Source organism: Crocodylus porosus, unplaced genomic scaffold (assembly GCF_001723895.1).
Source record: "Crocodylus porosus isolate Cpor-Errol unplaced genomic scaffold, CroPor_comp1, whole genome shotgun sequence".
NCBI lineage: Eukaryota > Metazoa > Chordata > Crocodylia > Crocodylidae > Crocodylus > Crocodylus porosus.
In genome coordinates this window covers 132563750-132577953 of record NW_017728931.1, presented here as the reverse complement: position 1 = coordinate 132577953, position 14204 = coordinate 132563750, and the positions used below count along the sequence as shown (strand labels likewise).

The following is a 14204-nucleotide window of genomic DNA, read 5'->3' as shown; positions in this document are numbered from 1 at the left end:
GATCAGGGCTCCTCCTGGCCCCATCGTTAGTGCCCACATGGACTAGGACCATGGGGTAATAATCGGTGGGCCGGATTACGGTTTCAGAGCATCCCTGTCACGTTCTGAATCCTCGCTCCAGGTAGGCAGTAGACCTCGTGTGCCAAGGGGTCCCGGCGACAGATGGGGCCCTCCGTACCTCTCAGGATGGAGTCACCAATGACGATCACGCGACGCGTCCTCCTGGCCTTCTTGCCTCCTTCAGCTTGCACGGAACGCAGTGAGCCTGGAGTTGCCTCCTCCCCGGTTTCATCCTCTCCTTCCTCCTCCTTCTGGGCTGCCAGGGCTTCGTACCTGTTCTCCAGCTGGACTGGAGGAACTGGTGCTGCCGTGTTTCGAGCAGCCCTGGCACGGGAGGTGACCGTCTGCCACTTAGCAGTGGAAGGCTCTTGAGGTGCATGCTCTTTGGTCGCACAGCCCTGCAGGGAAAGAAAATACCTGGCAATTTCCTCCTCTGCCTCTCGGATTCTCCTCAGCCTGCTAACCTCCTCCTGGAACTCCCTCACCTGCGCCTCCAGGGCCCTAAGGCGGGCGCCTGCAGGACGGGTGTGGGAGCCCCCAGTCCCTGCCCCCCAGGCCTTGCTGGGCAGCTCCTGCAGGCCAGGGGGTTAGGGGACGCCAGCCCCCCCCCCGTGGGATCCGTCTGGGTGGAGGCCTCAGACAAGCCCTGGGAAGGTCACACCCCCCGGGCAGGGGCCCTGGCAGCACTCTGTGTCAACACCATTGTAGGAGTTGCTGAGTTTCTAGCTGAGTTCGGGTCCTCTGCCTCGCGCTAGCAGGAGTCAGCCTCTGGGCCCCTTTTGCTCACCCTCCGGTGTGAACGCCGGCGCGCTCTTACAGACCACGCCTGTTTGCGCGCTCTGCGCGGCTCAGGAGCGCGGCTCTCTACCATCTCAGCTAAGAGGGATCCGGGGGGCTTCCCCTCTGGATCTGGCTCAGCTGCATCGGTCCCTCCGCCCCACTTATCTTGGGAGGATCAGCTGACCCCGCTGTTGCTCCGTTCGCCTCTGCTGCTCTCGCCTCTGCTCCGGGTCCAGTAAGGGGGCACACGTGTGTGTAAGACACACACGTGTGCCCATGTCCTTCCTCTCCCCGCTGCTCCTAGCTCCTGAGTGCCGGAAGCTACGTCTGATGTTTCAGAATGTAGAAACTTTTTTGTAACTTTTGTGTTTGCAGCGCTCCCAGCTTGTCACTGTTGTCAGAATGGGATGGGGGGAGTGAAAGGGGGCAATAGGAGTTCAGTCTGGGGGGTTTCAGTCCCTTCCCCCTGGGCTCCAGTTCACCCACCCCACCGTTCAGCACCAACTGGAGAACCCCAAGAGCCAAGCTTCCTCTGCTCCCTGCCAGCCCCCCTATCCCCCCCCCAAGTTCCCATTCTGAAAACAGCAAGCACTGGTAGAGCCCTGGCTGTTCCTGTGGGAACCTGGCTGCAGGCTCCCAGCCCACAGCTAGATTCCCCCTCCCCTGGGACCAGCAGTGAATTTCTGTTTGGTCCAGCATAATATGGTAACTCAAAACACTTTGCAAAAAATTGCTCTGAGTTAAATCTGAGAGCTGCACTTCTGTCTGCACCCCAGGTACTATGCAGAGCTTTACAAATAGTGAAGGCAGCCCATGAGGCAGCGAAGTGTCTCTCTTGGTTGTCTGGTTGAGGCCTGTAACCTTAATTATAGCATTCATAGTCAATAGTTGGTAGGGTCGGAAGGGACCTGAGCCGATCATCAAGTCCAACCCTCTGCCATGGCAGGAAAGAGTACTGGGATCAAACGACCCCAGCAAGGTAATTGTCTAGCCTCCTCTTAAAGACCCCCAAGGTAAGAGTCAGCACCACTTCTCTTGAAAATTGGTTCCAGATCCTAGCCGCCCTGACTATGAAGTCGCACCTCCTGATGTCTAGTCTGAATCTACCCTCTGCCAGCTTGTGACCGTTATTTCTTGTCACTCCTGGTAGTGCATGAGGGAACAGGGACTCCCCCAATGCCTGATCCCCCCTGACTAGTTTGTAACAGGCCACTAGATCCCCCTCAGCCTTCTCTTGTGGAGGCTGAACAGGTTCAGGTCCCGTAGCCTCTCCTCACAGGGCCTGCCCTGCTGCCCCCTGATCATGCGAGTGGCCTCCTCTGGACCCTCTCCATGTTGTCCACATCCCTCCTGAAGTGCGGCGCCCAGAACTGGACGCAGTACTCCAGCTGCGGCCTGACCAGTGCCGCATAGAGAGGGAGGATCACCTCCTTGGACCTGCTCGAGATGCATCTGTGGATGCGTGACAAAGTGTGGCTGGCCTTCCTCACTGCCTCCCCACACTGTCAGCCCATGTTCATTTTTGGCATCAGTAGTGATTTCCAAGATCCTTTTCTGCCTCTGCACTGAAGAGACGGGAGTTTCTAACCCTGTAGCTATGGTGGTGGTTCTTCCTCCCCAGGTGCATCACCTTGCACTTGTCAGTGTTGAATCCCATCCTGTTCTCATCCGCCCACCCTTGTAACCTGTCTAGGTCCGATTGTAGCCTATTCCTCCCTTCTAGTGTGCCCACATCCCCCCACATCTTAGTGTCGTCAGCAAGTTTGAACAGGGTGCTTTTTACCCCCTCGTCCAAGTCACTGATGAAGATGTTGAACAGCGCAGGTCTGAGGACTGAGCCCTGGGGGACCCCACTGCCCACATCCCTCCGGGTTGAAAATGACCCATCCACCACTACTCCTCTGGCTATGGCCCTCCAGCAGTTAGCAACCTGTTTGACTGTGTGGATGTCAACACCAGTCCCCCAGTTTCTTAATGAGAACAGGGTGAGAGGCAGTGTCGAAGGCTTTCTGAAAATCCAGAAAGACTACGTCCACTGCTACCCCTGCATCTAAGGATTTGGTGACCTGGTTATAGAAGGCCACGAGGTTGGTCTGACAGGACCTACCCCAATGAAACCATGCTGGTTGCCCCTAAGCATAACCTGCCCCACTGGCCCCTCGTGGACATGTGCCAGGATAACCCTTAAAAAGTTTACCCAGGATCATGGTAAGACTGACTGGCCTATATTTTCCTGCATCCTCCTTCCTCCCTTTTTTTGAAAATGGGAACCATGTTGGACCTCTTCCAGTCCTCTGGCACCACACCAGAGCACCACAAGTGCTCGTAAAGCTGTGCCAGGGGTCCCGCAATGACCTCGGCTAATTCCCTCAGCACTCAGGGGTGGAGATCGTCCAGACCTGCTGATTTTTAAATACATCCAGTCCCTCCAGAAGTTCCCTGACTAGATCCTTATTAACCCTTGGTCTGGGTGCGCCTCTCCTGGGACCTGAGGGGGTCCCTGTGGGGGGGGGCTGATCTGGTCCCTGCTCAGGAAAATGGAGGTAAAGAAATTGTTAAATAGGTTAGTTTTGTCGTCTGGTGTGACGACTAGATTTCCTAGCGTGTCTTGCAGGGGCCCCACATTATCCGGTACCTTCTTTTTGCCCCCTGTGTATTTAAGAAAGGACTTAAGCCAAGTACATTCTGTGTTTAACAATAGGCAGCTGCTCTTAAATGTGCTGTCAGAACCTACTTTTATGTTTCTAAGTATAATTATAAAGAAAGTATTAAGTAATCTACATGTTCAGTTTAATTATCTGGCTTTAAATTTCTTTTGCATGGCAGTAATGTGTTGGTTTACAAGCTTGGGGGAACATCGCTTTCTATCACGGTCATAGAAGTAAATAGTGGAATATATCGTGTTCTTGCCACAAACACAGATGATGGTATAGGAGGTGTATGTTTCACAGAAGCTTTAGCACAACATCTAGCATCTGAATTTCAGAGGTAAGTGTTGGATACTCTGCAGGTACAGATGCATGTAAGTTTCTATTACTGTTGGAACTGTTTGGTGGGGTTTTTCTTTTCTTTTCTTCTTTAACTTTACAGACTGGATTATTTGCTTTATAGTCTGAAACCAGCCAACTTATTCTGCCAGGTTGTGCAAGCTAAACATGATTGGGATGTGCTCTTAGTTAGACCTAAGAACAGTGGTCACAAGCCTATGATTTTGGAGCAAGTGTTAGTCATTTTGGAGCAAGTGTTAGTGTGGAGTTGAACTGAAGTTTTGAGTGTTAGTGGTTTTGGAGTTGAACTGAAGTTTGAAAGACCAATCCAGTACAGCTCAATTGGTTTATTGATTTAAGGCTCAATAATAAATAAATAAATAATCAGTGACATTAAAATGGGCTTTATTAATCCTTGGTGTGTTGAGCAATGGTGCTTAACTCATTTGGGCGCACAGACCAGAGGACGTAGTGCATGGGCATTGGTCTGCGGGCTGGATGTTTGGCAGTGGCGAAGCAGTAGCAACATGGATTGCTCTGACTTCTAAAGCCACAGCAGCTAACACTGCCACCTCTCATGCTGCTGCAAGAGGTCTTTTCTAGACCAGCAGACGGTGGGCTCGATTTTGCTCACCCTTGTTTTGTACAGTTTAAATGGAGCAAGCAGATATAATGTAACAGTCCCTCCCACCCGCCTTTTCTCCTCCCATTTTCTTTTCTGCTAGCATACTTCTTAGAGAACATAATCCTGTGAAAGTGATTTGTGCAATGCACTCATCAAGAAGCAAACAAAACAAAACAAAAAAAGGGAAGGGAGCATGGGATTATACTGACTAATGCCACGGTACCTGCTCATTCTTACTGATCATTCTCTGACACGTGAAAAGTAACAAAAGTGTAAGATGTCCAGTTTTCTTGGGGGAGAGCAGAAACCTTTATTGAGCAATAGTTAGGAATAGTCGAGAACCTGAAGTTCAAAAAAAAAAAAAAATTAACTACCCCTTGACATAACAATATAGGAATTTGCTCAGTATGCTTGCTCATAGACCACCATTCAAATAATAGATTAACCTTTTGTCCTTCTTATTTGAATTTGAAGTGGACTTTTTATTTGTAAATTTTGAATAATACCCTATTGTATTGCATGCCATCTAAAATACCTTTATTGCAGAAGGGAGACCAATTGTTCACTTCTAATTTTCAGAAAGCAATAATATTGACTAGACTTTCCCAGGCACTCTAAATGACAAATCTTATTTTTGATACAGGGGTTACAAACATGATATCAGAGAAAATCCGAGAGCCATGATGAAGTTAATGAACAGTGCTGATATTGCAAAGCACTCATTGTCAACTCTGGGAAGTGCAAACTGTTTTGTAGACTCGCTGTATGACGGTTTGGATTTTGATTGTAATGTGTCCAGGTAAGGCTAATTCTTTAGAAATAGTTTCTGTTTGTTTGGTTTTGTTTTGTGTGTATGTGTGTTAGAATTTTCCTTTATTTTTAGGGTAGCTTTTCACTTGACAGTTTGGAGACAGACATAATTTCAGGGGGACAGTGTATTAGGATTAAAATCTACTTCCCTGCAACAACATTCAGCAGTTCTAGCAATGCAAATGCTTCCATCGTCTTCAGTAGGATTACTATCAGTGAGTCAAGTAGGCACTGGCATGGTATTGTTGCTAGAGAGAGAAATGAAATTAAAAGAAATACAAAAGGTATGGGGATGCTGTCTGTGGAATCAAGGGGATCTCGCCAGCCCTCATTGCTGTAGAGTAAGTTCTGAAATTGCTGTTGGGTGTTATCTTTTAACCCTGTTCAGTCTTTCACTTGTTCCTATGTCATGGGAGTTGGGTAAATCCTTGAAGTTCCCACCTTTCTAGCTGTGAAATGGGGGAGAAGTCTTCTATTTCTTTACTCCCCAATTGTATGGTCTGGGATGGAGGTGATCTCTTCCCTTCTTTGCTGCTTCCCAGAGCCTTTCCTTTTCTACTGATCTGGCTACCTTTCTGGACTGTACCCTGAACTATCAGTAGCTCTAGTGAAATAAAGGAGAGGAGGTTCTCAGCATTTGCTTCCATGGTTCAGCCTGCTGCTGCTCCTTCACGCCAAAGCAAAACGGTGTTATCTGCCTGCACACTAGGGAATACGCCACAGCATGGCTTACAGTCAATTCACTTTGGACTTCTGTAATCTAGTGATGTGAACTAAAACTTTCTTCAGAAATTTCCTTTACACTTATTGGGCCAATCTTCCCATCCAGGTTGGATTGGGTGGTTTTGCCTACTGGTTTTCGCTTCACAATCTTATTTGCTCCTGAGCATAAAGCAAGAGGCTGGTCAAGGACCCTGAATACTCTAATCAACACTCATCCACAGAGATGAACCAATTCATTTCAGTCTTTGCAAGAGGCTCCAGGTTAAAACTAAAATTTAGATACTGATGTTCCACCTTTTTGAAATAAGATGTCTTGCCTATTAATTTGTTGCCATGTCTTTTACATGGAAAATGGTTCTTTTTATGTAAGCCGTCAAGACTGTTAAGTATGAGCACCAAGTAATTTTCAGAAAAATAAATATTTTCTGTCTGCCAGGATATTGGGACTCCTAGTTTTCCCAGGCATTGATAGTGGCCATTCTGTAGATTAGACTTTTATATTGACCACTCAATCTTTTGAAGGACGAAAGGTAAATTTGTTCACTTCATTTCTTTTCTAACAGGGCCAGGTTTGAACTTATTTGTTCTCCGCTGTTTAATAAATGCATAGAAGCCATTAAAAAACTTCTGCAACAAGTTGGGTTAACTGCAGATGACATTAATAAGGTAATGTTTGAAATTTTTTTTTTTTTTATTTCATGGGTGCTTTAACTTTTTGTAAGAGTGTCTGAAGAATGTATTCTCAAATACTTGGCAAAGCAGCTCCCATCTGCTGTTTAATTACTTGAGCTGGGACTATCTTAAGCATTTTCTGGTTACTACACACTGTTTTTATAAATGATGTAGGCTTAATCTCCTCTGTACATGTGTAATTCCATTGGTGTCAAAGGATGTTGTGTTCACATCAAGGAAAAATTAATCTCCTGAGCAACACTTTTTAGATTTGTTTGAAAAAAAGAAAAAAGCAGACATCTGCAGTCTTAAGTTTATCTGAAGCTTACTTGTGTTTTATATAGCATTTCAAGAACAATGAAGTGATCTATCCAAGGAGATCAAACTCAATTTTTTTGAAGTTGAATTTAAGCCTAGATGCTAGTCTAGGCATACAATCTCTTATTAAAATATCTTCATAGATTTCAGTTTTGGACCATTGAAATTAACTTGTAGCTAATGATTTCCTTTAAAAGATTTAAAATGCTGTACCTCAAAATACTAAGAAACCTGGGCTTATTCTAACTTCTGCTGAGGCTAGTGGCATATTCCCACTGTCTTTAGGCATTGGATTAGGCTCTGGCTTGGGATTTCTAAACTAAGGTCTTACTTGGATTTGAGCAAGTCATTTCTGCCTCACTTCCCATGTTTAAACAGGGTTATAAGTTACTCTAAATACAAAATTACCAAAATTTTAAGTAAAGTGCTTGAAAGCTGTGGAGTGGTAAGCAAAGTGCCATGTATTAATGATTTCTGTAATTTGCACTTTAAAAATAAGCAATCACATTTTATCACATGTGCCAGACTCCATAATCAGACTGTCCTCTTACCTGCATGATCCAAGCTATGTTATAGCAATGCTGCCAAATACCGTAAGCTAATAAGTCAAACACTTATCCAGTACTGATAATGACTTGATGCTATTTCAGAATCCGAAATCAGTATTACACATGATCTCTGTGTAGTTGCTTATTAGAGTGAAAAGATTTATTTGAAACCATGGTTTGCACTGACAACCAGCAGAAATTCTCAGTGCAGTGAGGGTTGATCCTGAAGAGGAACTGTAGGCAACTTGCACATCAAGAGATTCTGTGATGTACTCAGTTTAAACTAAGCTACAGTAGAGCCAGGATGAGTGCAGTCACGAGTCCTTCATTTAAAAAAAAATCTGGAATAAAAAGAAATAGCGAGAAATCAGGAAACCATAACACGAAAATTTGAATTTTAAACTTAAAAGTTAAACTTGACATGTAAGAAGAATGGCTAGATAGTATTAAATATACTGTGTGTGCTTTGCACCAGAACTCCTGATCTCTGTGTTAATGGAAATAGCTACTTTGAAGTCGAGTTAATCTAATTCATAAATGAATGTAACTGCTGTGTATGTAAGCGATTGTGTGTGGGGGGGGGTTGTTTGTTTGTGTTGTTTTGTTTTTTTCCCCTGAGGGTTCTTGAGCAGATGAGATTCTTCCTCCAGAAAGGACTTCGTGCTTGCCAGCTGTTTTCTTCTCTCCTTTTCAGTCAAATACTAACGTTTAAGAAGCCAGACAAAAATAATGCTTTTGCATACCTAGTAATTACTGTTAGCATTGCCATGATCCTAGGTTGTTAAACATCAGTGTAATTCTCTGTCCAACACTTTTGTAGAACTATAAGAAGTGAATTAAGAACTAATCTTTTCTAGGTAGTTCTGTGTGGTGGGTCTGCGCGAATCCCAAAGCTCCAACAGCTGATTAAAGACCTTTTCCCAACTGTGGAATTGCTGAATTCGATTTCTCCAGATGAGGTCATTCCCATCGGAGCAGCCATAGAAGCGGGAATCCTGTTAGGGAGAGACAACCTCTTGTTGGAGGAGGAAGCACTGTCTATCGAGTGTTCTGCAAAAGATATTCTTGTGAAGGTAAGACTAAAAATTATTATATGACTTTCAGCTCCAGTAGTAGTAAAGTATCTCTTGGGGCCAATTTATTGATGTGAGTAGTGTTCTTCAACCTGCTAGCAAATCAGCTAGTGTTGTGATGTCATTCAACTTAGGACATTTATCTGTTGCCTGTTTTTAAAAACAATAGAATTATTTCCATTGACTTCAGGACCAGCTTCCAAGGCCACTGAGTACAGTACAGTATCTAGACTAGCCTTGTGCACTTGCAGTATATCCTATACTTCAAATACAATGCTGTAGATACAATTGCAGTAACAGCAAACATTACAGTTTAGCTAAATTTCTTCTTGATTTTTATTTATTTTTTTTTTTCTCAGAGAGCTACTGTATAAATACCTGTCCTTTTTTAATTAAAAAAAAAAAAAAAAAGTGATGGCCCTATTTGAGCAGACAGGGCAAAATGGCACCTTGGGAAGTAACTCAGAGATGCATCAGCCTTTTGTAAGCGATGGCTGACTAAGTAAGCTTTTTCCTACTTGCATCTCTCCAAATGAGTTGGTCTCTAAAGTGCCACTCTGCCCTGCCTTCCTTCTGATTTCAGACTAACATGGGTCAGTATAAACTATAATCTTTGAAACTGAATCTCTTTCCTAAAGTGCAGCAATTTGGCACAAGCACTTAACTCTTTCTTTCTTAGGGAGTAGATGAGTCGGGGTCTGACACATTCACAGTACTGTTTCCATCGGGGACCCCATTGCCAGCACGAAGGCAGCACACACTACAAGCCCCAGGAAGCAATTCCTCTGTATGCCTCGAACTGTATGAATCTATAGGGAAATGCCTTGCAAAAGAGGAGGACAAATTTGCACAGGTGAGAGCATGTACAGTGAGTTCATTTCAAATTCGAGATGTGAATTATTTGGAAATTCAGTAAATCGACAGAATACCTTTTTTACTGTTTTGTGTGTTTATATTAGGTTCTACAGAAATCTCTGAAAATTGCCTCTGAATACCTTCCCATAAACATATCACTAAAGTTTGAAGAAGAATAATCCTAAAAATGGAATAAACCTTTCAGCTAGCACCCTTCTCACCTTGAATCCCCAGATTTTATTTTGTATATATGTATGAATCCCCAGATTATTGCAAATTATTCATATAGCACTGTGGAAACAGTCCTCTCTAGGCTGATGCATGACACACCATCCCAGCAGCTTAATGCATTAGAAGTGAGAATTTCAGGTAGGACTGTTGATGCCAATAGTATACAAAATGCCACAGTACCTCGTAAAGTCCATGTAGGCTAGATAGGATCTTAATATGAAAAATCACTGTAATATACATGGTACTCAGTCCATAAAGTCTATTTGATAGTCACTGGTTAAGGAGGAGATAGATGGAAGGCAACCTTCTTGGAACAACATTGATGTGCTTCAGAAGGAGGTATGACCAGATCTTATACAACCACATGGAGAATTCCTCCATGGTGGAAAATGTGCCACCCCCAAAAAATAGCTCTTTCCAAAGGAACTTCTGCACACTACTGACAGTTTGTCTCTGAAGTTTCCATTCCATTTTAGCAAGAGATAAAGGGTTGCAACAAGTTGGGCATGGAAAGGGAGCTTGGTCCTGAGGAAATAAACATGTTCAGCTCCCAGTGAGGTCAGTGGCAGCAGCTGTAGGTGCCCTGTTCATTTCCAGGATAGGTGGACTTGCATTATCAAGCTGTTCTACAGCCCTCCATATGTTAAATTACCAGTAACAAATTCTGAAAAGAGGACCATTCAATCTACCTGCTGTATCTACGACTTCCAGATTATTTTTGCAAAATGGCGTTCCTATGGGAAGATGATTGAAATCCTGAAAATCAGTGGGCGTATCTACACGAGACACTTCACTGTGAAGCTGCCTAATTCGCTCTGCAGTAAACGTCTCAGTGTTTACATGTGTGGCCGTATTAGGCTACAGTAAATAGAAGTACTATCCAGCTGCACTGTTTTTTACTTTGCAGCAACACACAGCTAGCCCCACACAGAAGCATCCTCAAGCCCCAGCCAGACCCTCCACAGCACATTGAGCCAGGTTAGGGCATCCCTGGGCTGGCAGGCTGACCCCTGGTATCCCCGGCCAGTGGAGGCTGCTTCAGCCCAGCTCGGTGTGCTGTGGTCTTGGGTACACGTTTAAACGGCGCATCCAGGAGCAATAAACTCCGGTGCTTACCATGCCAAGTTTACTGCTGTACCTTAATTGCATGTATAGACGTGCCCAGGGATTACTATGTTGGAGGGGTGGCCTGGCAGGATTTCAGCCTTTTGTAAAGAGTAGCAAAATAAGCAAAGACGCAGTTTAAGAGCAGAGAACTTCAGTGCAGACTTCTTGAAGTCTAATGCTCATTCTATTTTGTGTGCACATAATAGGCACGTCCCGATGAGCACAGATGTATGGTATGTGGCACCACAGACCCATCTGAGCTGCCACCACACTGTACACTCAGGCCTTCCCTATGCTACTACCTTGCAGTGTGGACAGTGGGGAGGGGGATTGACCTTGGAGATCCTGGGGTCAAAAATACCTGTGCCTTACAGAGGGGTGGCACATGTAGCACCAGAGCCTAGCCTGCCACTGGAGTCATGCTCCAGGTGCCGGCCAGGCTCCCAGCTGCAGGAGTGTCATGCTGTAGCTCCATGAGTTCTCCAGGACCCCAGGTAAGGCTGCTGGGGCCGGTACTACCCCACCCAGAGTAATCTACTGTGCGCCAGAGGGCGCGTGGCACGAGCGTTCCCTGGGGACAAGTAGCAGCAGCACAAGGCGTGCCACTGCATCTTGTCTCCAGGGAAGCAAACGTTGGCCGTGTCCACATGAGCACGGATATGTTTTGATTATTTCAATTTATGCTTCTTTCTAAACAGATCGTGCTTCAGGATTTAGATAAAAAGGAAGATGGGCTGCATGACATATTGACTGTTCTCACTATGAAAAGGTACCAAAAACATTTATCTCTTTTGACTTGCTGTCTTTGACTTGTTACACTTGAGACGCATCTTCTCTCTGCTTGTGAAAAGTCACTGAAAATGTATGTATATAACTATCTGTAGTAGAAGTAGCATTGTTTCATTACTGAAAGTGTTGCCCTACAGTGGGGATGACTTTCTGGGATTTGCAGGGGGAGGGGTTTTTCCCTGAAGGTCAGGTTGCTTTATCACAAATATTAGTAAAATTCTGGCTAGAGAAATTACAAGTCAGAGTCAAATAATCCTGTTTTTAATGCCAAGTCAGAAATATGGCTCTTAATTTCAGTTACAAAGAGATCTTATTTTTTGCTTACCAGTGGGACACAGCAATTAAAGAATCACAGTTTCTGAATATTTTATTTGAACAAGAAAGAAAACCAGTTTTTAAAAAGCCACTGTTCACTCCTTGATCATGTTGTTCCATTGGGGGGGGGGGGATGGATCTATCTAGAGAGGGAGATGGATGGATCGAGGGAGATGGATGGTGTCCCATGCACTGAGAGAGGGGCTGTACAGCACCCTCCGGTTCGTTACTGATCTGGATTTACAGGAGGAGGAAGGGTCAGAAACGTAACGGTTTTAAGCAAAAGAAAGTTTTATTTACTCACTCCCCTTGATGAGCTGGCTAGAAGAGAGGGCAGGCACGCATCTTAAGGTGCGGTTCAGCTGGTTACGAGCAGGTGCACGTCAGGAGATACGGAACGAGACGCTCTGGAGAACACGGGGACTTACGCTGGAGGGGATCGTTCAGCGGGAGACACTGGGGTGATCGGCCCCGGGGTGTAGCATCAAGTCCGGCTCGTGTTACGGTGGAATAGTGGTCTCCCCAAACAAAGGATGGGGGGAGTTTTTTTATAACTTTCTTATCTGGTTTTACTCTGAGTCAGCCAGTCATGACTACAAACCGCTGCTTATGTTTCAACACTGGCTTTTCCCTCCTGTCAGCCCAGCCCAATGGGGTGGGGGTTCATTTGTGTGGTACTGAGCCTGCTTGGTCACAAGAGGGCGAGCGTGGCACATCAGTTTGATTTTACAGTTTCATTTGAGTCGGCTAATTTTGAGACTACACTATTAGTTACATTTTAGTTAGTTAGTTACTCTGGGCACCTGACCTCTTCATGGTCATGGTACCAGGCTTTTTTTCCCCCAAGGGTAGTTTCTCATGAGTGGGGGTTTCGAGTGATCTGGTTGGGGCACAGGCAAGGGTGTGCATGCGGAACCGTTGCCATTTGTACCTGACAGATGGATGGAGCTAGAGAGAGAGAGATCGATCTAGAGGGAAGAGGGAGGGATGGGTCTGTGGAGAGGGAGAGGGAGATGGATGGATGGAGCTATATATATGAGAGGGAGAGACGGAGCTCTATATGTATACAGAGGGAGAGGGATCTATATAAAACACCTTCTGAGAGTCATTCCAGGCCAGTGATAAACGATTCTGCTCTAAGTAATAGCAAAAGTCCTGTTCTAAAGTATCCTCTGTTACAGCTCTTGACGGCTAAAGGAATTTAAGTATGGTGAATCTGTCAAACTGTAAAAAGGTGCTAACCCAGATACTAAACCCATTCAAGACTACTTCACCAGCAGATTTAAGAAGCACAGATTAATAAATATTAATGGTCTTGAATTCAGACTAAACCAACTTAATGTTACCAAGGCAACATTCATGCCTCTTCCTGAGGAGTTACAGTGCAGTGAGCAGTTTAGTGTTGGAGTACTTTAAGCAAATCTTTTGTTAACAGCTAAACTAAATGTTATGTCTTGGCAGTGCTTTGGAAGGGTTGTTGAATTTGGATGTTTTATAGTTTCTTAATTCTCAGCTATCTTACTACTGCTGGTGTTTCCTTGGAGAAAATGAGATGAACTGAGAATACTAGTAGGTTATTTCAGAGAGACCATTTTTCTAGCCATAACTTTATTCAGAGGCTGACTACTCAACTATTGGTGGCTGACACCTTCTTTTTATAATAAGGCTGGTTCAATAACTTTTATGGGATAATGTTGGTAGGATCACATGTTTGTGAATTAAGCTTTCATGCATGCATTAATCTATCTTTCTTTTTATGATGATAGTGCTTCTGACTGCTATGGGAAATTCTTAGAACATCTTTATTTTTTGCCCCTTTTTTTTAATTGTCAGGATTTTAAGAGAAGTAGAAAGAGAAGCAGCTGGAATTTTTTAACTTTTTTCTATACAAAAGGTGTTCCTCTTTTTAAAATGGCTATTCTTTAGTCAGCACTTCTGGAGGGACTGGGCATATTTAAACAGGCTGGTCTGGATGATCTCCACCCCAAAGTGCTGAGGGAATTAGCTGAGATCCTAGCGGGACCCCTGGCTCGGCTGTACGAGCACTCGTGGTGCTCTGGTGTGGTGCCGGAGGACTGGAAAAGAGCCAATGTGGTTCCCATCTTCAAGAAAGGGAGGAAGGAGGACCCAGGAAACTATAGGCCAGTCAGTCTTACCTCAATCATGAGGAAGCTGTTTGTGAGAATTATCCTAGCACATGTCCACGAGGGGCCAGCGGGGGAGGTTATGCTTAGGGGCAACCAACATGGGTTCATTAGCGGCAGGTCCTGTCAGACCAACCTGGTGGCCTTCTACGACCAGGTCACCAAAT

The 14204-nt window shown here is 44.8% G+C and overlaps 1 protein-coding gene across 1 annotated transcript in view; it reads left to right on the top strand.

Annotated features, from left to right (window-relative positions):
* HSPA14 (heat shock protein family A (Hsp70) member 14) overlaps positions 1 to 14204 on the top strand; it is a 29186-nt gene that overhangs the window by 12761 nt on the left and 2221 nt on the right. The window contains exons 8-13 of the mRNA XM_019543672.1: positions 3667 to 3828; positions 5096 to 5251; positions 6549 to 6651; positions 8381 to 8596; positions 9276 to 9449; positions 11488 to 11558. Of these exons, the coding sequence (XP_019399217.1) occupies positions 3667 to 3828; positions 5096 to 5251; positions 6549 to 6651; positions 8381 to 8596; positions 9276 to 9449; positions 11488 to 11558 (882 nt within the window). The remainder of the gene's footprint in view (positions 1 to 3666; positions 3829 to 5095; positions 5252 to 6548; positions 6652 to 8380; positions 8597 to 9275; positions 9450 to 11487; positions 11559 to 14204) is intronic.